The sequence below is a fragment of the Desmodus rotundus genome, chromosome 5 (assembly GCF_022682495.2).
Source record: "Desmodus rotundus isolate HL8 chromosome 5, HLdesRot8A.1, whole genome shotgun sequence".
Classification (NCBI taxonomy): Eukaryota; Metazoa; Chordata; class Mammalia; order Chiroptera; family Phyllostomidae; genus Desmodus; species Desmodus rotundus.
Window position 1 is genome coordinate 21,149,571 of NC_071391.1, and position 22,510 is coordinate 21,172,080.

The 22,510-nt window shown below is 46.4% G+C and overlaps 1 protein-coding gene across 3 annotated transcripts in view; it reads left to right on the plus strand.

The window, feature by feature from the left end:
• The window catches only part of PAMR1 (peptidase domain containing associated with muscle regeneration 1), a 65,467-nt gene that overhangs the window by 23,028 nt on the left and 19,929 nt on the right, over positions 1-22,510 (plus strand). For all 3 annotated transcript variants that reach the window (XM_045194096.2, XM_024558839.3, XM_045194097.3), the window contains 4 exons: positions 633-761; positions 11,895-12,009; positions 15,754-15,971; positions 19,384-19,491. In XM_045194096.2, the coding sequence (XP_045050031.2) occupies positions 633-761; positions 11,895-12,009; positions 15,754-15,971; positions 19,384-19,491 (570 nt within the window). The remainder of the gene's footprint in view (positions 1-632; positions 762-11,894; positions 12,010-15,753; positions 15,972-19,383; positions 19,492-22,510) is intronic.

Below are 22,510 nucleotides of genomic sequence, written 5' to 3' on the forward strand. Positions count from 1 at the left end.
GGCCTCTCCGGTGTGGCCTGCTGGTGGGGGCAGCCTGACACCTTCCAGGTGGAGCCCATGTTAGGCGTTAGGGTGGTTTCCAAAGGCATGCTGTGGTTGTAGAAGTATATAACACAAAGATATTCAACGAAATGGAAGATATTTACTTTTGTTAAATGAAAAACTAAGTTACAGAACCAGAGTATACAGTATATAGTATAAGCCTAATTAAAAAAAAAAGTGTGTTTGTATATATACAGATAAAGATTGTGACCTGTTTTCTCTGGGTGATGCTATTTTAGGTGGTTTTAATTTAATTCTTTCTGCTTTCTGAATATTCCACAATAAATATGTCGCACAATTATAAAGAGAAAGACTACACTATATTGACAGATTCACAATGACCTTTGCTGCAGGTTATTTCAGGTTACTTGAAAACATCAGCCACTAACTCGAGAGCTGGTTCTCTCCACCCTCCTCGAACTGAATTCTGGTGACTCGAGCGTTTCCTAAGAATGGACTTCGGCACCTGTCCAGGTCCAGGAGCCCCTTCATTGACACAAGGCCCTGAGAAGGTGCACAGTTCCTCTCTCGTGCAACCGATCATGCAGCCGGTGCTGACTCGAACACCCCTCTTCTTGGACATGTTTCAGGTTGTACCATCTTTGAAAACTGCAAGACCTGCCGCAATGGCTCGTGGGGGGGCACTCTGGATGACTTCTACGTGAAGGGGGTCTACTGCGCAGAGTGCCGGGCTGGCTGGTACGGAGGAGACTGCATGCGTGAGTACACTCCGAGGTCATTCGGCCTCTACTCTCCAGTACACAGAGTTTCGATGTGCCAGCTTGCTGCAGACTAAGGTTTCTTTTGCTGGATTGTCAGTTCTGGAAAGCTTGCGGCCTGGGGGCTTTCTAGGTAAGGCCATAAAAAAAAAAACACAATAAACCAAATATGTGCTTCTCCATCTGCTGGCTGTGGATGGTGGACATCTGCTTGGAATTGGCCACAGGAGGTTTGTATCTGCCCTTAAATCCTCCCCTTTCTCCTAAGCGAAGCCAAGTCGCTCTGCACACAGCCAGCCTCCTGCCCATTCCAGAAGCCGCCCCATATTACTATCCGCCAGCACACGGTGAATGAGGCATCAACTATGCTCAGTCTGTAATGCATTTTACATACGAATTTCTATTAGTCAATTTTTAAATCCTGAGTCAAATTCCCGGGACCCACATCAGATTGTCAGCATGCCACTCACTTGTCCCAGGAAAGAGTTTTTTTTCCCTTCTGCGTTCTACTTGATCTCCAAGGATGACTTCATCTTTATCAGGGTTCCCCTATGAGTGTTGACCGTCCTTTGAAAATGGAGTGGAAATGCAACCTCCCCCTCGGTCTGAGATTCCCCGCGGCGGCGCTCTGGTGGCGAATGTCCCTCTGAGGGTCCGGAGTGGGAGCAGTGTACCAACTGTTACTATTCGTTAAGCCTATTTCACACGCTCCCTGTTTGAGTCGGAAGCCGTCTGGATGGTCTTACAGTCTGAGCAGTTTTATTCCTATAATGATATTCCTGGTTCACAGAGGTGGAGGCTGGAGAGCTATTGGTATTCTTTGATCCAACCATAGCAAAGCGCCATGAATTTTAAGAGTCTTGGGGAAAGGGTGAGGTCTGTGGTCTGTAGCTGAAAAACTCAGTTACACCTGGAGGAAAGGAGTGCGTTGGTGCTTCAAGGTGAACCCAAGAGTTAGCTTATCCAGAATACAGATAGTGTATTTTGCCATGTATGTGTACTTTTTTGCCCAAATTTTCCAGCGGAAATAAAAATATGTATTATACAGTAATAATTCTGTATCTCTATAAATGCTTTTAATTCTTTTATTTATGCTTATGTGTTAAAAGTATAACTCTAGAAAGCAATAATGATATCCATATGCAAAATAGTACCCTGGAATACAATAATCAGTTTTGTTTTTAAATATAAATAAATAAAACATTGAATTAAAAAGTTGAAACAGAAGATTTTTTTCCTGAAAATTTGGGCCAAAAACATGAGTGTGCATTATACATGGCAAAATACGGTAAGTTTTAAAGTGCTGGTCTCAGGTGCAGATTTAAAACTTTAATGCCATTTTAGGTGGTTGCTAGAAAATCGAATGTAGTGCTTTGGTGGACTGTTTTCTAGGTAGATTAGCTGCAGGATTTCACCCCGGTCTCTCTTTGGCAGCTGTTCTCTGGAAGCATTGTGACATAGTGATCAAGGCCACAGGCTGTGGAGTAACACATGCCAGGGTTAACAGCGGCTTTGCCAGCCACTTGCCTGGTGGCCATGGCTCAGTCTCTGAACCTTGCCGATCTCAGGCTCCTCTTCCTCAAAGTGGGATAACGCCATCGCTCTCATGGCTGTTTCTAGAGTTAAAGGAGATGTGTGTGGGAAGCCCTTAGTGCTTCGCCTGGCATATAGCTCAAACTAATACAATACATGTATCATTGTTATTCTGTATGCTCCTTCAGTGCTAAGCAGATAGGTGGTCGAGAAATAAAACCACTTAAGACAGACATAATCAAAGCTATAAAGCACAGCTTTGAGGTTCACACCGACCATGGTAGTATATAAGACAGCTTCGGGGTTTCCTTCCTCTGGATATGGAGGGTGGAGAGGGATGTGTGGTGGGATTGGAGCCATAGGCGGGAGTCGGATGGTGCGTGGCCTTGTAGGTAGATAAAGTAGGTAAAGAGTTTAGATGTTATTCTGAGTGCATGGGAAGCCAAGGAAAACTTGTGAACTGGAGTATGGCATAGGCGGAATCATAGGTAAGAGGACAGTTAATCACTGGGAGTCAGGGGTAGGGGCGGTTTTAGACAAGAGTGGATACTTGAGCTATGCCGTTACTCAGGTGTGGGTAAACCAGGAAGATACCTAAGTCAGTGCAATTCTAGACCCCTTGTTCTTAACCACAGTACTATGAGACCTTCACTTCAAAAGCTCTATTTTCTCTGAAAAGTGGGAAGTGAGATCTCTGCTGAGTGCAGAGTGGAAGTGAGGCTGGAGAGAGAGTGCCAAAGGTTTGAAACAGCCATGGCAGGAATAGGGAAAGGCACCAGCTAGTGAGAAGTTAAAAAGCATGTCCAAGCAAGACTTGAGGACCCAGTTCAAGCTGGAACTTCTATGTGGGTGATGCTCTCCAGCGGCATGGTAGCAGAGTTGAACCAGTTACTTGGTTGATCGAAGAACTTGCTAAGACATGTTGTCCAGGTTGGGTAGGACATGAAACCAGAAAGAGCCTGGTAGAGAGAAAATAGGGATGAATGTCTCCATGTGGTAGAAAAGTAGGCTAAGTGGTTATAAAGCAGTGGCACACAGAGCTAGAAGGGGTATTGTGCAGAGAATAGAATTTCTAAGTTGAAACTTTCAGGGGCGGTGATGATAATATGTTCATATATAATAGTCAGTTTTTGCTGTGTAACAAGCAATCTCAAAAGGACAGATTTTTTTTTTTTCTTTAAGTCATGAGTCTGTGGGTTGGCTGGGGTTCGGCTGATTTTAGCTGGGCTGACCTGGGTTGGAATCCCAGCTTCAGGATCCAGGCCAAAGGGGGCAGCAACTGCTTTGGATATGTTCTTCCCGGGGGGATTTGCAGAAGCACAAGAGGCCAAATCAAACACACAGGCATGTTGGGGCCTCTGCTCACATCACATTCACTCATGTTCCAAAAGGAGTCACACATGGCTAAGCTCCAGCTCAGTCGACTGGGGAAGTATACTCCATCCCAAGGAGCAGGGGTACAAATATTTCCTAAACAACACTCCAATCAGTCTGTGTGAATAAGTGGGTTTGTCTGGGGGACAGGGTAGAGAAGGGGAAGAATGTTTGCATGCAGGAGGTCAGTGATAAATAGTAACAAGCACATAGTAATAAGACAGAAGGGCAACAGTTGCTCAAAGGAATCCTGTATGTGTGTTTCCAAACAGCACCCACTGGTTTAACCTCAGTGTAAGAGTTGGCTGTCTATGGCGTCTGAGTGGTTGGACTAGTCATGGTGTCCGTGGGTCAGACTGAGGTTTCGTCAAGGTCAGCCAAACTGGCTTATTGCTACTAGGCAAGCAGAACAGAGAGCCCAGGCTCTCATTCATCCATCTACCCATCCATTCAAAAAATATTTCTTGAATGGATGCCCTTAGGTGCTGGACACACAGCGATAAGTAGGACGGATCTCTCCCACCTTGGAGCTTGCAATTGAGACAGGAGAGACAAAAAAAACAACAACCACCAAAAACAAAACAAAAGAAACACAACAAAAGAATTGGAGCATGGTCATCAATGCCGTGAAACAAACAGAATAGTGGTCAGATTCTGTCTCCTGTGTTAGTTCAGTTATGCTTGTTCAATTCCATTAGGTTTGCTCTGAAAGCCTCATTCCACAGTCACAGCATGCATGTGCAGAGCATTTCTCTGCAGCACCGGGCTGGTCACCAGGGAACACAGGGAGCCCTCCATGCGTTTATAATCCATCTATGGAAACAGGGCTTGACCACAAGAGGACATCAATGTTATGTTATGATGATATTAAGTTCTTATCACCTATACCTCATATTGGCATGAAGTTAATGTGAGGGGAATTCAAAGGAGGAAGCAATTCATTTCACTCTTTGTTGACTGTCTGCCTGGTGCTGGGTGCTGCCTGCCTGCATTAAGGGGACGCCACACTTGAGTGGCCTTCTATGGCTATGGCACCAGGCTGGAGCCCCACGGCAGTGCAAGCATTTACCCAGTAGGTGGCGCCCAAGTGATCCTTTCAGACCCTGTCATTCTGAAGGAGGGCTTCTGGCTGAACACCATCTGTAGGCGGAGGCATTTTTCCCTGTGTGCCATACAGAGCCTTAGAAGAAAGGAGGAGTGACAGGCAAATGTCAGAAAGACTTTTACGTTTGAGTTATAGAGCACTCATTGGGAGCGCGGAGCAGACGTTATAGCACCTTCATTTGCTTGTGTCCTTTACAATGTTTATGTAATTAGGATTAACCCAACTTCTGACAAAGGACCTGAAGTTGCTGAGCCCAGGAGAAGACTCTTCCTGCCTAGGAAAGAATGGTTTAGTAAGCTCAGAGTATCCAGGCTAGGGAAAGGAGCCGATTCTTGTTTTCTTTTCCCCAACTTTTTATTTTGAAAAATTTCAAATCTACAGAGAGCTGAAAGAATCATACATTCACACACCTTTCACCTGGACATACCAATGGACATTTTCCCACATTCGACTTTCTCTATTGTGATGCACTACAGACTGATGAATTTATTTTCTTCCACATTTCATAACATTATCACCATTTTTCTTGTCAGTGCTAAAATTGTCCTAGACTTGGCCAGTGAAGTCCCCTCAAGCTGGCTTTACTGCGTCATTCTTGAAGTACACCCTAGCTTTCTGGTCCTGGAACCAGCCATTTCTCCATGAATCCTGGTTCCTTCCGTGGGGAAAGGTGCTTAGGAACTGCAGTCTGTGCGCTTGCTCCAAGAGTGACTGATATCTGAAGTCAAAATTAAGCCTTCCTCTCAACGCTTCTTAAACTGGAAAATCGACTTCTTAAGTGGAACCACTTTGCTGACCTCTCAAGTGGAGTTCACTGAACTTGGCCCTCAGACTGAGTTCCATAGCCACCAAAGGAGATGAGCATGAGAGGGACCCAAAGCCACGCTGTGTGCTACACTTCTCGCCAGCACCACAGTGATCCCCACCTTCCAGGTGCTGAAGGGTCTGAGGATAGAAGAAGGTTAGGAAATCAACCCAGATAAGGGAGGATTTACAGGGAGATATTTTAGGCCCTTAATACACTCTATCTTCTTAGGCATATTTTGGAAAGAGGCAGAAGAGCAGAGGAGGTGGCCATAAACCAGGCCTCCAAATATTTGTGGGCTAGAATATCAGAGAGGAGGGCGATTTGTGAGGCTGGTCCTTGAGCCACAACTGTGCGTGTGTGTGTGTGTGTGTGTGTGTGTGTGTGTGAGAGAGAGAGAGAGAGAGAGAGAGAGAGAGAAAGAGAGTGCAAGCATTCTTACAAAGCTGTGTGTCACTGATTAGTGGAGCTGTCCTCTCAGGGACCCAGGGAATCTCTACTCCTTCCATGACTGTGGACAAGGTTATTCAATCTGTGTAAGTCTCAGCTTCCGCATTTACCAAATGGGGATACTGATAGTGGCCTTCAGAGGATTTTTGTGAGGGTTAAGTGAAGTACTATCTATAAATCCTTTCATATGGAGCCTGGTACATAGTAAATACTCAATAAGTGGGTCTGATATTCTTATTATTACTAAACCAGGGCTGTAAAGTGAGCTCTTCTTTTTCTTTCTTTTCTTTTCTTTTTTCTTGAGAAGGAAATCATCGTAAGGCCAGAGAGGAAAAATAGTCAAGTAGGATTCCTTAAGTGACAAGAACATAGATACCAGACGTGAGGAGGTAATCATCCCAAGATGAGTATTGCATGGTAAATTGCATTTTGGATTTTATGTGCTGAAGCTTTTTGACCCTGGGGAATTAATGTTTGACTCTTTGCAGAAGGTTTAAAGCTGTCAAAGAACTAACTCATCAGTTATTGCTCCACTTCTGCTTAGGGTGTAGGACAGACCATTTGTTACAGAGGGGAGGGGCTTGAAAAATGGTTAGATTGGGCAGATGTTTGATTTTATCTTGCATAGCCATTTATTCAGTTGATTAATTGAGCACCTACTCAATGCATGTAAAGGCATGAACATGGCAGACAAGGTCCCTAGTCTCACAGAACTGTGTCATGGGGGAGGCAGCCAATTACGTAAAACAATCATTATAAAGCATCATATCGATTGGGATTATCAGCCGAATCGCAGAGTGAGCTCTGGAGTCACTCCTGGGCGTCTAATTGTTCCTGATGAAGACCTGTGCCCCTGATAAAAGCCGTTGCTTAGCACTTATTATGAACCAGGCATTGTTCTATGTCCCTTCACGCACTAACTCATTGATTCTCACCACAGCCATCTGCAGGCGAGGACACTCAGTCTCAACGGTAAGTACCTTTTCCTGCCGTCACGCCGCTTGTAAATGGCAGAGCCAAGATGCCGGTTCAGAAGCTGGGCCCCAGAGCCCCATCTCTCAGCCTCTACACTAACTCACCTCCCTACCCTGGGCGCTTGAGGTCCTCCCTCTGAGGGCCTGTCTGAGGGCTTCCAGCTCGGTGGGATGAACCGGGTCACGTGGAAGGTACGAGCTTCCCTCCAGTTCCTGGCCTGGTATGTGGGTCATTCCCATGTCATCGTCAGCCTTTGTTCTCTCATCCTTGTCTGGGCTCCTGGGCCTAACGGGTTCAGAGCTGTAGCCAATGACGTAATGACGCTCTCAGGAACCCTGGAGCCGCGGTCAGAACCTGGGCCGTCCTTGTCATTCTTGTGCCAAAACTGTCTCAGATCCAGACAAGACTCAAGAGAAATAACATTGGTTTCCATTTATTGAGTAATTTTTAGGTACAAGGCTCTGTGTATCTATCTTGTTTAATTCTTAGGACAAACAAATAAGAAAACAACAATAACAGCATGGTAGTAGGTGCTACTATTATTCTCATTTCCGAATGAGGAAGCCCCTTGGCTGAGGAAAGCGGGGCAGCTTGTCTGGGCTCACACAGCTAGTAAAGGCCGGCCTGAGGTTTGGACCAGTCTGGCTGTGCAGGCCGCCCCTAAACCACACAGTCCTGTCTGCCACGTCATCTTTGAAGGAGCAAAGAAAATGCAAATACCTCTCTGTGTCTGAATGGTTTTTTTAGTACTTTTTTTTTTCTTAACAAGAAAGATTCTTTTTCTTAACAGAGAAAAAAAAATTCCCAACTACTTCTTGGAAATATGTTGTGTCTCTCTCCTGCCCCCCTAATCATGCTGGAGATAACGAGACTTTTGTCTGAATCCTGGGGGTGTTCGGTTTTTGTTGGGAACCTTCCAGCTCTCTTACTAGTTTAGAAATTAATAAGATCTCCTTTCAGCTCTGCAGAAACACGGTCTATCCAGCTATCTCTCCTGTTTTGGCTTCTAGCAACAGGGAAGTGTGAGTAGGTGGGTTGGAGATGAGTCCAGGATTTGGGAGGCCAGGGGACAGTCTAGCTTTGTTGGCAAATTCCCCTACATGCACACACACATACAAACACTCCTCCTCCTTCCTCTCCTTTCCCTCTTCCTCCTCCTCCTCTTCCTCCTTCCCCTCCTCCTCCCCTGCAACAAGACATTGTCAGGGAATCTGAGCACGTCTTCCGGGCCCATTGCCTGCCCTGGCCTTTCAGACTCAGGACCACCTGCTTGGTTGGCCAGCAGTACTTCCTTGGCGGGGACACTCCGCTGTGTTCACTGTTCTGCCCTAGACAGAGAGGTGCACTTAGCACCCTGCACCCAGGCCCGCCAGCTCCCTTGGTAGGGACAGAAGTGGACAGAGAGCTGAAGGAGTCCCTTGATGTGGGGTGGGAGCGGAGCAGGGCTCCTTCCTCCTCTCCCCTGTGCCTAATACCCTTCCCCCAAGCACATTTCTGAGAAGTGGCCTCTTTGTCTCTGGTTGGTTGGAACTTGTCCCCTGTCTTAGTGCCGACTCTGCCCTCCCTCCAGAGTGAGAAAGAAAACATCATGAAGCATAACAGAGATGTTGCGTGTGTTTTGGAATCTTGGCTACTTCTGACAGATAGCCCCCCGGGAATACAGGAGCAAGTGGTCTAGCATCTCACATGGCCAGGGGCTGGCATCTGGGTGGGGTTGGGGGCGTCCAGCCCTCCACAGGCTGCATGAGATCCTGGGACAGGCCAACATTTCAATGGTCTTGCCAAGGAGACCTGACTGGGGATGGGCACCGGCTCCCCGGACATGAGGAGGGGCCCGGGGACACTGTGGTCTGGCTCCAGCTTCTGTATGCAAGGAAGCAGCATTTGCTGTTGGTTCTGACTTGAGGTTCCTGCAGCAGGTTTGCTGTGGGAGCTGAGATTTAACACCTTGCTGGCTGGGAAGCTTCCCGTCCCGAGGGGTGGAGGCTGTGCAGGAAGATTTTCTTTTTTTGTCCCTCACACCCAGAGTATCATTTCCGTAGCTGGGCAGCAGATGGGTGGATGGGGGCGATGAGGAGTGTGAGATGCGCAGGAAGAAGAAATGTGCTCTCCAAAAAAGTAGGGGGTGTGGTAAAGGTTCAGTGTATCTTTTTTGGGGAGTGGGGCAGAATAATCCTACTGCTTCAAAATGAAGTGGGAGAGGGCCGGGTCAGAAAGCCCCAAAGACACTTTAAAGTACCAGCTGAGACCTAGCATAGGTACTCGACAGGCTCAGGGTCAAATCCCTGCTCTTCCGCCAGCTAACAGTTACTGATTTTTCTGCTGAGGGCTTTCTGTGCATAATCTGATTCAAGTCTCACAAAACCTTATGAAGTAGGTACCAGTTTATTCCCATTTGACTGAAGTTTACTGAGGTTCTGAGAGATGAAGCAACTTACCCAAGGCCACACAACCAGTGAAGGTAGAGCTGAGTTGCAAACCAAGGGCAGTAGGATGCTGAAGTCTCTTGTTTTTAACCAAGGTTTTGTAGTTGAAAGAGTGATTTAGTCTTCTGACTTCCTGGCCATCTGGCCTTGGGGAAGTCACATAATTTCTCCCATCCTTACTGTTCCGCATCTGGGAAATGGGGAAATGAAAGTTGTTCTCCTTGGTTTCTCTTGGGGATTAAATGATAAAATGTTTATTACTCTTTCAGCTGGTGCCTGGCCTCTCATGATATCATCATTTATTCATTTGATACCTATTTATGGAGCACCTGTGATATGCCAGGTACCATTCTAGGTGTATAAGCTAGAAAAGGACCCAGCTCAACGAGATGGAGTAAACACATAAACTAGACAATTTCAAACAGTAATACATATTATGGAGAAGATAAAATATAGTAAGGACAGTGGCCATAGCCACGTGCAGGTCCATTTTAGCTGGGTGGTCAAGGAAGGCGTCTTTGAGGAAGTGACAGTTGGGGTTAAATTCCCAGAGGCAGGAGATGTGGAAGAACACGCACCTTTGAGGTGAAGGCCCAGATTTTGGAACAGCGAGGAAGCCTGTGCAGCTGGAAGAGCGTGAGCAGGGAGGTGAGTGGCAGTGGGGACCTGTGAGAGGGTGAGTCTGGGCAGTCAGTGAGGCAGGGCTGTGAACATTGTAGGAAGGTGTCTGCCTAGTGCACAGCCTTCAGAGGGTTGAGTCAAGAGAGTAATGTGATCTCAGTTGTTTGTTTCAAAGTTGGCTCTGGCAGCTGTGTGCAGAATCAGATGTTGGGGGACAAGGATGGGTACAGGGAAACCAGAGGGGAGGCTGAGATTGAAGACAGGATGGAGGCCGGGCCTAGACATGAGCCCCGGATGGAAAGTGGTGGATGATGCTTCCCATTGGTGGGTTGGTTGAGCAGGGCAGCAGCAATAATGACAATCCTGTAAAGAAATGACACGTGCAACCTGGCAGTAGTTTTCACAAAGGTGACAAGCCTCAGACTTCACAGCTGGTCAAAGTAGGGTTTGGGCTCTTTTCCTAACACTATGGAACATCACTGCCCTCATCTTGCCATGCAGCAGTGTCCGCTGATACTAATTTTTTTTTAGCAATGGGAATTTATGCTTCGGGGGGGCTTATTGAATATAATTGCGTAGCCACAGTTTATGTTGTCTGTTGTCAAACTGGATTTCTGTATGGAACGGTGGTAGGTAAACTTTTGCTGTAAAGAGGCAGATAATATTTTCACTTTTGTGGGTCATATTGTCTCTTGTTGCAACTACTCAACTCTGCTGTCATTAGTGTAAAAGCAACCATAGGCAATGCATAAAACAAGAGTGTGGCTCTGTTCCAATAAAACTTTATTTATAAAAACAGTCAGTAGGTGGGGTTTGGCCCACAGATCATAGATTGCCAACTGTTGTAGAAAATGTCATTTATTTACATGGCCCAGATACATGTTTTAAATAAAACCAATTCTTGACATTTCCCCCAAACTCCTTTGTAGGATGTACTTGGATGCATCTTACACACCTGCACTTTAGTATAAATTACATCAAATTTAATGTGATATAATTTAACGACAACTCAGTCTAGTGGTTTTCAAATCGTGGGGATTCCTTGTAGGTGTCTCGGGGGATGGGGGTGATAGTGAGAGTTGGGAGCTGTGAGTCTTTGCTTCTGCTTTAACCAAGAACCCCTCTTGAGGCCATGTTTTAGCTGGTGGTCTTCATAGGAGTTTGAGAAAAGGGGTTGGAAGCTAGAAGAATTGAAACCCACTAATCCAGTCCAACTGGCTGGAGATTGTGTCCGCCCTCCAGGATCATGCGTTAGAGACGCCCTTGTTACATTATTGCTCATAGAACAAACAGATTTTCTAACTAGATGCAGGGGGGTCAACAAAGAGTTACACTGGGGTTACATGTGTGGGGTAGAGAATGTTCAGGGAACACAGACCAAAGGGCCTTATGTAGCTATAGACTCTGGACAATAGCCATGAGGTCCTATACACTGCCGTGGGGAAGGTCTGCTTTCTGAGCTTTTTAAGGTAGAGACAGCAGGCTGGCATATGGCAGTCCTAGAGAAGGAGGATGACAGAGTGGCTTCTTTATAGTCGGACACAGTTAGGTTCAAATCTCTACTCTGTCACTCAGTAGCTAGGCTAGTTATTTCTTGAACTCCCTGGTTATACATTTTCCCAGCTTTAAAACTGGAACAACGCCGCTTCATTTCTCAAGCTGTTGGGTGGGTTGAATAAATTAACCTATGCACTTGACTAGCACATTGCTAGATGCTTCAGAAATAGTAATTTCCTTCTCTGTTCTGTTCTCAGGGTGTGGGATGCACTCAAATGCTCTTTGAGACCTTCTTCCCTCTCTCTCCTATTGACTCGAATCTCCATGCTCCAATCTTCTCTTCTCAGGATGTGGCCAGGTTCTGAGAGCTTCGAAGGGTCAGATTTTTTTGGAGAGCTACCCTCTAAATGCTCACTGCGAATGGACCATTCACGCCAAACCTGGGTATAACATCCAGCTAAGGTAAGGGGCCGCGGTCACAATTAGGGAGCCTGAGGTTATAAGGAAACAGAGTAACAGGACCAAGGGCTCTGGATCCTAGTGACCCAGGGGGCTAGCCATCAGCACTTTATCCTTAAAAGCAGAAAATATATCTCAGAGCCTTTTTCTTTACCTCTCATTGACTCAGTGGGATAAGACCTGGTCAAAACTATGGCGAATCAGATGCTTGTCATTCACCCCACTGTAACAGTTGACCCAAGGATAACATAATAAAGCAAAATACTGAGAGCCATCTACTCCTGCACAAATCTTTACCTAGTCTTCCTGTTCACACAGCACAGGGCTGGGTTCTGTGGGAGGGAAGTGAGGAACTAAAAGGCACAGGTCTGACTTTCGGGGAATTTATACCCCAGATTGGGGTGCATGCTTCTCATAGATCCTTTCACAGATGTTTTCAGAAAACAACAACCACCCCTGTAACCAATTAGCCAATTCTCTCACATGGGCAGAAGATAAGTTTTTCCTTCTCTGGAGCTTTGAGGTCCACATCAATGTTTAATTTATGCCCTAGTCCAAAGTATAGCCCTGGCTCTATTGTAACTATAGGTGAGTAGACAGGAGAGTTCTGTCTGGTGTGAACTGTTCACTGCTGCATCTTCACACCTGGACAGTACAGGGTGCACACTGTGGGCACTTGATAGATAGTTGCTGCATGAATAAATGTTGAAGGAACTGCTCTCTGTTTCCTGTGTATGTCCTCTTTCCTGGCAAACACCTCTCCTCATCCTCGCTAGGTGAGCAGAGTGGCCCACTGACCCCAGGGATTTCTAGGGAAATTGTCCACTTAGCTCTTCCCTTTTCCAACCAGCAAGGAGGTTGGTGATGGGAATCTCTAATTGTCTAGGGCACAGGCTTCTAATAAGTATTTTCTAGATCAATCAATGCACCCAGAGGTTGCCCCTTGCCAGCTGTGTCCCCAAACAGCTCTCTGTCCCTCAGAAGGGGTGACAATCCACTCCACATTGGAAGGATCCAACAAAACCAGTCCTTCTTAATTGTCCTCATCAAAACTGACGCATGGTAGCTGGTATCTCCACTCCCTGAAGACCTGGGGTTGGGAGCAGGGCTCATTAATTGGACTTTACTGAAGGAAGGTCAGCTCAAAGCACAAGGAAGGGACCACACTGTTCTGCTTAATGGGGTCTAGAGTGGGTCAGCGAGGAGTGACAAGGGCAGGACTTAAATGTCACATGTTAGTATTTCAGCAACTGAGGGACCAGGCTGACTGGTACCCTCAGGGGCTCTGAAGAGCTGCTTCAAGATCCAGGATGCAAAATAAAATCCTCCCCCAAACAAAGACCAAAATAGTGGAGGGCTTGAGAAGTACTTCATCTGCCTGAGAAAGGTCCTCGGGAGGCTTTGGGGTAGACAGACTCTCTCCCTCTAGTCAAACCTGGACCTGCTGGCCAGGGACAGTAGTAATGATGGAAATTCTCTGAAGCGTATGTACAACAATCAGCCCAAATGCTGAGCAGTCAGCCCTGCTGCCCACTTTCTATCACCTACCACAGCCAGGCTACCCCCAAATACTCTTCTCAGCTGTAAAATGATCTCAAGTCCATTCTCACCTGCCTCTACTGCTGCTGCCTTACTTCACACCTCCACCATCTCTCACCAGGATTTTCTCGAGGCCTCCTCTTTGACTTCCCCACTTCCACTCTTGCCAGCTCAGAGTGACTAGAGTGATCCTTTAAAATCCCATATCCAGTCATTAATTTGTTGCTAAAGCCTTCCCGTGCCTTCCTATCACGCTTGGAGTAAAGTCTGAATGCCTAACCATCCTCTGGCTCCCGTTCCCCTCGCTGACCTCAGTTCATACCACTCTCTCCTTTACTCACCACCTCGCAGCCTCCCTGACCTTCTTTCCATTCCTCAAACATGCCAAGCTCATTGCTGCCTCAGGGCCTTTGCACTCACAGACTCCCCGTGGCCTTCACTTGACTGGCTTTTCCATCATCTAAGTGGCTGCCCGGATATCTTGTCCACAGAGATGTCTTCCTTGACCATGTTGTGTAAAAAGCTTACCCTCCCCAGTTACCTGTTTTACACTTAGCAGGTTTATATTCTTCACAGCACTTAACATGCTCAGCAGTCATTGTGTTTTCTAGTTTCCTTGTTTATTGTCTGTCCCCCAAAGCAGGACTCCCCTCCAGGATGGAAGGCACTGTGTCTGGTTGGGTCACTTTCAGCACCTAGAACAGCGTCTGACACGGAGCAGACCTGTCACAAATGTGTTCAATGAGTGAACAAATGAATGAATGTGTGACTGTAAAATACAAGTTGTAGTGTCTCATATTTTGGTTTCTGCAAAAGCTGGATCTCTGTGGGGTGGTGGCCTTGTCCCTGCTCCTCCCCTTTGCAGACAAAGATACTGAAGCCCAGAGAAGGGACAGGTGGACCCACAGTGAGTTAGTGGTGGCATCCAGATGAGAAGCCAGGTCCTTAGATGTCAATCAAAGTATAATTAATAGGAATTACCCTCCCTTACAAATGGCAAGTGGTTAAAATATTGTAAAATAAGCAGTGATGGCACTTAGTTATTTGGTTTCTTTTTAGTAAGACCTTTAAGGGCATTCAAAGGATACTGATGGCCTCTCTGTGCTGGTGCTCTCTCATTTTCTGGCACTCGAGGTTTTTACCCGAAGTGGTAGGAATAGCCCTAGTCCCAACGCTTCAGGCACCAGTTCTGGGCTTGTCTGTCTATTCTCTCTTCTCCAGATTGTGAGGGAGAAGACACAGATGTACATTTTGGGAACCTGACTTGCAGGCATTCTGTGGGGAATCTTTTGAAAAATATCTTTTCCTCTCTTGTCCACACATGTTTCTTAGAAGTGGGAGCTTAGGCTCATTTCTGCTATTTTGATCTGATGCATCCCAGTATTTCCAAACGTACAACCCTTTTTAGGTAATCACAGGTTGATCAGATCTCCCTCAATTCTGAAGTTCTGGTGTTTTCTATTCTTTGGGGCAAGAATTGTTACCAGGAGCATACTTACCTTCCGACCTTTTCCTCTAACAGAAGAGTGTGCAGAGAGCTTTTTCCTTTACTTAGTCTTACAAGACAACATATATACGTTTCTCACTCTCTGATTGTAAAATTACAATCTAGTATCTACTCAGCCGTCTACTGAACAGTATCTGCTTTGCATCTCTGTACACCAGGCACGGCGTTGGGTGCAGTGGAGTAAGACAGAGCTGCACTCTGCCCTCAAGGAACTTGCAGTCTAGTGGGGGACATGGGCATATGTGTGCGCACACGCGTGCACTCACACATCAGGAAGATAAAAGTGAGAAATGAAGATTTGTGGACACGTTATGAAGGAAACAAGATCTCCTTTGGAAAGAGTTGTCTCTTTCAGGAGGGACTGTTTAAGCTGAGGCCTGAGGGTAGGAAGGACCAGCCTTGCTGACTGGGAAGAAAAGTGCCCCTGGACGGGGAGCCACACCTGCAAAGGTTCCCCGAATGGAATAGGGCGCCCCTTCACCGGGCATGCTCTGCGTGTGCACACAGTGTACATGCACGCCCACCCCCGACTAAAAAAATTTCATCTGACCTCGAGCCCTCCAGGACCCGATTCCTACCCGATCAGGCCAGTGGCACCCAATTTCCAGAGGCCTGTTCATCATTTGCCCTTGAACTTGCCCAGGGGTCTCAGGACTATCCGGAGCCCACTTGTGTCCTGCTGTCACCCTCTCTGCCCACAGGTTTGTCATGTTGAGCCTGGAGTTTGACTACATGTGCCAGTATGACTATGTGGAGGTCCGTGACGGGGACAACAGCGATGGCCAGATCATCAAGCGTTTCTGTGGCAATGAGCGGCCAGCTCCCATCAGAAGCATGGGCTCCTCACTCCACATCCTCTTCCATTCAGATGGCTCCAAGAATTTCGATGGCTTCCATGCCACTTTTGAGGAGATCACAGGTAAAGGCCATGGGGGCAAATGCAGCATTTAGCAACCATGCTCCACACTAACATTTCCTTTCTGTGAACCACTTCCCTCCCTGCTCAGCCTTGTTAAACCCTAGGGTGCTGGGTTCCCTGAAGAACCTGAACGTTGAGAAGGAGGAGAGAAATGGCAAAGTCCCCTGGCTGGTGTGGCTCAGTTGGTTGGAGTATTGTCCCATACACCAAAAGGTTTCAGGTTCAATTCCCAGTCAGGTCACGTACTAGAGGTAACTGATTGATGTTTCTCTCTCACACAGAGGTTTCTCTCTCTGTCTCCCTTCCTCTCTTCCCCAATTCCTCTCTCTCTAAAATTCAGTGGACATATTCTCAGGTGAGGATGAAAAAAAATCTGAAAAATCTAAGAAGTGTCAAGGTTTATTTCAGATATGTTCATGAGACCTAAATTAGGAATTATAATCTCCTTGTACAGATGCTGGGGCACAGAGAGGCAGGGGAATTTGTCCAAGGTCACACAGCTATGGGGATGGAACCAGAGATTTATATACCAGCCATTTGGCTCCAGAGCTCATACTGGGGTCCTGTCATGGTTAAGAGCATTAGCTTTGGATCTCTAGCAGATTAATCTGCATGACCTTGGGCAAGTTCTGTTACTTCTCTGGGCCTCAGTTCCCTAATCAGTGACTAAGGGAATAAACATAGATCCCACTCCATTCAGGCTCTGGGAGACAGAAGGGTGAAGAGCTGGGCATGGTGCATGGTGCATGGTGCATGGTGCATGGTGTCTGGGCCATAGGAAGCACTCAACAGCGGCTGTACTGCAGGTGTGCTCTGAGCCTCCCTTGTTATCTGTAAAATAGGTGTTCAGTGTTTCAAACCACCGTGGTAAATGCCACTTACTTTATGAGTAACTCTAAGCCTCACTATGCCTCCTGCCCTGTTCATGGTAGGAAGTAGGATTTGGCCAAAGTGAACAGCGTGTTCAATCCCAAGGAATCATCCCAGTTCTCCTTGTTCTGAGATTGTACTGCATTGGGTTTTGCAAAATAAGCTCAGGCTTAAAGTTCTATGTTTTAAGATACTGGATGTTAAAAAATGGAAATGGCACTTTGATCATTAAAGCTTCCTCATGGAATGTGTGATACAGAAGTTTCAGGAAAGGAGGTGGGTGGCAGAGGTGTCAGTCTGTCTTCAGCCCCGTCCTTTCTGTGAAACCAGCAGACCCCTCCCCTGCTCCCTACCTCTCCCTTAGAATGTTCCTATGTGAGCTGTGAGTGCCCAGCAACTGGTACTTATCACCTGCGTGCCTGCCTCCTTCCGAGGACATCCCCGGACGCTGTGCAGGACCTGGGCATGGCTGCCGGTTCTAGGGGCTTTGCTGCTATGAGCAGTTGGCCTGAGGCTGAATCCTCCTCCTTGTTGATGGTGCCCTGTGGGCTGAGGCTGAGCAGGTCACACTCAAGATACATCTGTGGGTATTTATGTCAGTCAGCAAGAGCTGGTCATCAAGGAAGCCAGTCCGGAGCAGAGGTGGCTCCCCAGCTTGTGACCCCATGGCTGAGGGGAGGGTCAGGAGAGCCTCTTCCCCCTCGAAAGTGGTCACCTCACCCTCCACTGGAGGACATTAGGAAACACTGGTCTGCATTGTCAAATAGACGGTAGCACTTTGCTCCTCAAACACCCCGTCTGTCTGCTGTACTCAAGTTATTCTCTCTGACTAAAGTCGCCTCTCCAAGTTTCCTCAAAAAATTAAAACTGGAACTGCCTTTTGATCCTAAGAATCCTGAAACACCAACTCAAAAGAATACATACACCCTTATGTTGGTAGCAGCATTATTTACAGTAGCCAAGATTCAGAAACAGCCTAAATGCCCATCAGTAGATGAGTGGATAAAAAAGCTGTGATCCATTTACATAATGGAATACTATACAGCAGTAAAAAAAAAGAAGAGACTCTTGCCTTTTGCAACTGCATGGATGGATCTGGAGACTGTTACACTAAGTGAACTAAGCCAGTCAGTGAAAGACAGACACCATATGATCTCACTTATATGTGGAATCTAAAGAACAAAATAACTTCATAAGAAAAATAGAATCATAGGCATAGAAAGTGGAACAGACAGACAGCTATAAGAGGGAAGTGGGAAGGTGGAGACTGGATGAAAGAAGGTGAAGGGATTAGCCAAAGAACATATATGCATGACCCTTGGACAGTGGCGGGGGGGGGGGTTGCCTGAGGGAGTGGGGAGCTGGATGGAGGGGGCAAAGGGGGAAAGTTGGGACAACTGCAATAGCATAAATAATAAAATATTAAACTTGAAAAAATAAAAACATTATAAAATAAAAACAAAAAAATAAGAATAAAGTCACCTGCCCACCTCTGCCTGCCAAATCCCGACTTTCAGGGTCATATCAGATTTTCCTCTTCTGCTAAACTTTTTCTTTTGTCCCAGTGGGCTGTGGCTTCGCCCCTTTTTGAACACTTCATAATACTTTCTTTTCTTTTTTGACCCTGAATTATGCTTCAGGTTATAGTCATTATATGATCTTTTTTCAAAAAGCTTGATCTGGTTAGTAGGCTCTTGGTTCATCTTTGCATCTCTCTGGTGTCTTAAACAGATCAGACACCTAACACAGGCTTGTTGAATGGGGTTGGGCAATATATTTCTACAAGTGAGGAAATGAACATAGGGTTGGGGGATACCAAGCTCACAAGTGCTCCCCAAAGTGTTCTTTATGGAGAAATGTTCCCCAAGGCTCTGTAAAATGCAGGTTCTCAGGTCAAATAAGCTCACGAAAGGTGGAACATTATACGCATTCTTAGACATTTGCACAGCATACAGGGGCATGGAATGTCCTGAGAAGTTCTGCAGAAGGGAAATCTGGTTAATATCATTTAATACTGGTAGTGTTTCCCCATCACATTTGAGCCCAGAACTTTCACCATCTAGGAGACTACTGTTTGCAGAGTGTGTCTTTGGGAATTCTTGAGTACACTTCCAACAGGGTCCTGAAGATCATCTACTACTTCCTTTCCTCCAGTACCCAGGATGCTGGGATTCCTTGAAAAGGATTATCTTAAACTACCCGAGGCTTCTTCTGTCCTCTGGAGTCCCTGTGCGAGGGTAAAAGGTACTTCTGCTTTAGTCACAGGTGTGCCTGTTTGTGTTGGGCTTGGGCTCTTCTGACTGTCGGTGTATTGAGCATCCTTCTGGGGCCTTTGAGAACATCAGATAACATCAGCATCATTTGACAGTTCACGTGTCCGTTTTTGGCATTCTCAAACAATGGTAGCATGCATTCAATAAAATGAGTGAAAAAATAGCAAGAAGACTTTAATGGACAAGTGAAGTCCTCTGGTCAGGACCCCAGGCTTGAAGAAATGGACACCATAGAGTGGCACTGAGAAAAATTGCCTTTTCTCTTACAGCATGTTCCTCGTCCCCTTGTTTCCATGATGGCACTTGCGTCCTTGATCAAACAGGATCTTACAAGTGTGCCTGCCTGGCAGGTTTCACTGGGCAGCGCTGTGAAAATCGTGAGTATGCCTGGGGTGTGGGAGTTAAAGTGTCACGTGGGGCTGGCATGGAGAGGGCTTTGGGAGCTTTCTGGGTATGTTGTTTCTTGGTGTCTGGGCTGGTCTCTTCAAGGTGGCACGTAATGTGGACACTCGCATTCACTGGATCTCAGGAAGGCTGGGCTGCCTCTGAATCAGGATGTCTGGAACCACCCAGGTTTGCCCACTGACATTTCCAGCCCTCGCCTGCTGCACGTATCTCTGAAAAACATATGCCTGCATTGGCCCAAACAATCCAGAGCTCAAAACCAATGTGGAAGGGTCAATAGTCCAAGCAACTGTCATCAGCTCTCCTGTGGCTCAGAGTCTGAACTCGTCCGTCCTGAGATCTCATTTGCGGTTGTGCTCCAGGATGCTCTCCCCAGACTCCAGTGTGGCGTGGTGCAGTCTGAGCCCTGCACTGAAGATGGTGATTATGTGGGGTGATAATGAGCCCCAGTTCCCGGGGACAGCCCCAGTTTATGTATCTTGTCTGGGCATAATTATTGATAGCATGCTCTTTAGTAATCAAAAGTATCCCCTCCCTGGCCAGTGTGGCTCAGTTGGTTGAAGTGTCATCCTGTAGACTGAAAGGTCATGGGTTTGATTCCTGGTCAGGGCATACACCCAGGTTGTGGGTTCAATTGTCACTTGGGGTGTGAACGAGAAGGCAACCAGTTGATCTTTCTCTGTTTCTGTCTCTCCCCTTCTCCTTGTCTTCCTCCCTCCCTCCCCATCTCTCTAAAAGCAATGAAAAAATGTCCTTGGGTAAGGATTAAAAAGTGTCCTGAATTGGATGCCAAACTACATGATTATCCTATAATTATGGAATGAAGGTTAAGTGAGTCATAGACAAACCAATCAATATTTACTGAGGGACTATTATGTACCCTATGAAAATGCAGAGAAAGCATTCCCTGTTTTTCTGTGAAGGAGCTTATCCTGAATTAGAGAGATAAGCTCCATGCTTCTCTGGAATGAGATGGGGTTGGGGGAAGTGGTATAGATCAGAGAAGTCAGAGAGGAAAGAAACCCTCTAACTATGAAACTTCACTGGGATAAATCTCATCAGGCAAGTGCCCCATCACTTCTTGCCTGGCCATCTCTGACTGTCCCATTGAATCACCCAAGTTCTCCAGTTTCTGTAGACAGAATCAAAAAAACAGAACGCTAGTAGCCCTCATTCACCTGGGGTCATCAAACAGCAGGAGTAAGAGGAAACTAACTCAAAGGAATGACTCACTCCAAAGCAATAGGAGTTTCTAATTTGTGTTCTTGAAAGGCAGGGCATGATTCTTCTCTGATATTAGAGTCAAACTTTTGCCATAGGAGATAAACTATATATCTGCTGAGTTTAAACATGTATCTGCCAGGGGCACTGCCCTTGGGAAGAGTCAGTGCTGACCACTGCCTGCGGCGGCACCAGGACTGTGCATCCCGGAGGTGCGGTACCCAGCACTGTGCCACTGGCAGAGAGGAATTCAAACACTGTGGCCAGAAATCACTTTTCAAGCCTGAGCCAAGTCTGGTAACCAAGCTCCTGTGTATGACATGTGTCCTAACAGAAGTGTAAGACCTAAAACAGGTGTCACGGACTGCAACTATCAACATGGAATGAGGTATGCAGAAGAAGAATCAAAATTTGGGGGAAAGCAAAGGAAGATGGAGGATGACCTAGGCAGGTTTCCCTGAAGGAGATGCTGAGGTGTGAATGTGTATACAGATGATGTAAAGACATGCCCCCAGGACAGGCTGGTAAGGGAATGAGGAAGCTGGGCTGGAGAGAGAAAGAAGCCAAGCAAAGGCTTGATTTCAGGCAAAATCGCAGCCTCTGTGTTAACTGGAAGTGAGGAATGGAATGTAATATAATATAGTTACATCTCAGAGTATGTCCTGGCTTTAAAGCAAGAGAGCTATGCTTTCATACCCCCACTGCAATCAGTGATTGGCTAAGGGCTGGCCCTGGCAAATAGAGGAACACGCCTCACGTTCTATGCTCGTGGACCAAGTGGTTGCAGTAGCCTTTGAGCAGTCGAAGAGATGGTAGGTGCAGGCCATGGGGGGTAAAACAATACAGCCTTGGTTGGCGGGGGGCATGGAAAGAGGCCCATAGAAAGAGTGAAAAGGCATCCCAGGGCAGAGCACCAAGAGTGTCTGCTACAATCACTTCTAACTGGCACGCACAGGCATTTTGCTGTCACCTATAAGGGGCCCGGTCTGACAGCATTCTATCAAGTTGATACATCTTTCAACTGAGTTCATGAATGTTCCTTGCAAACAAATGCAGACGGAAGCCATGGTTGCAAATAATGTGTCCTTGCGTGTGCCATGCCGTTCTACTCAAAGCAGCCCTTGCTTGGGTTTGGCATGGTGGCCCTGAGTGTGATTGTGCCGGATGCTTAGAGAATGGTGCTCCCCTTCGTGGTTCCTGCCTCGTTTGGGCCCGTTGTGTTGTGTGTGAGGCAGAGAAGAGAAGGGCTGTCTTCTCTTTGTTTCGAGAATTTGTCTTTGATTCCAGAGTCTTGACAATGGCAAATCCTGAGGTTTGGTGGTGGGTTGGGGGCAAAAAAGAGAAGGCTTAATTTCCTGATGAAGTAACTGCACAATATTGACAAACAAAAGGTAAACTTGGATAAAAAGTAAAACGTCGCCAAATAAGCTAATGTGTCTTTAAGAGCTGGGTCTTTAATTAGGGAGGAAAAATTAATTGGTCCAAAAGTTTTGAGTAAAATGTTTATGAATAGTTTATGAGCCAAAAAGGGACTTCTCGGCGTTGTTGTTCTTTCCAGAAAAACAAAACAAACCGAACATAATGAAAAAAAAAGTCATTATGAACAGGTTCATACCTTGATTCACAAACTGTCAAAACATCAGTATACATGGAAAGAGAATTCTTCCTGCTACTTTTGAAAACATTGTTCAAAACCCATGATTCCCTTGGTCCCCTGTACTTGTAACTGGGCGAAGATATTGGTGGTGAATAGTTACATCATTCGCTGGC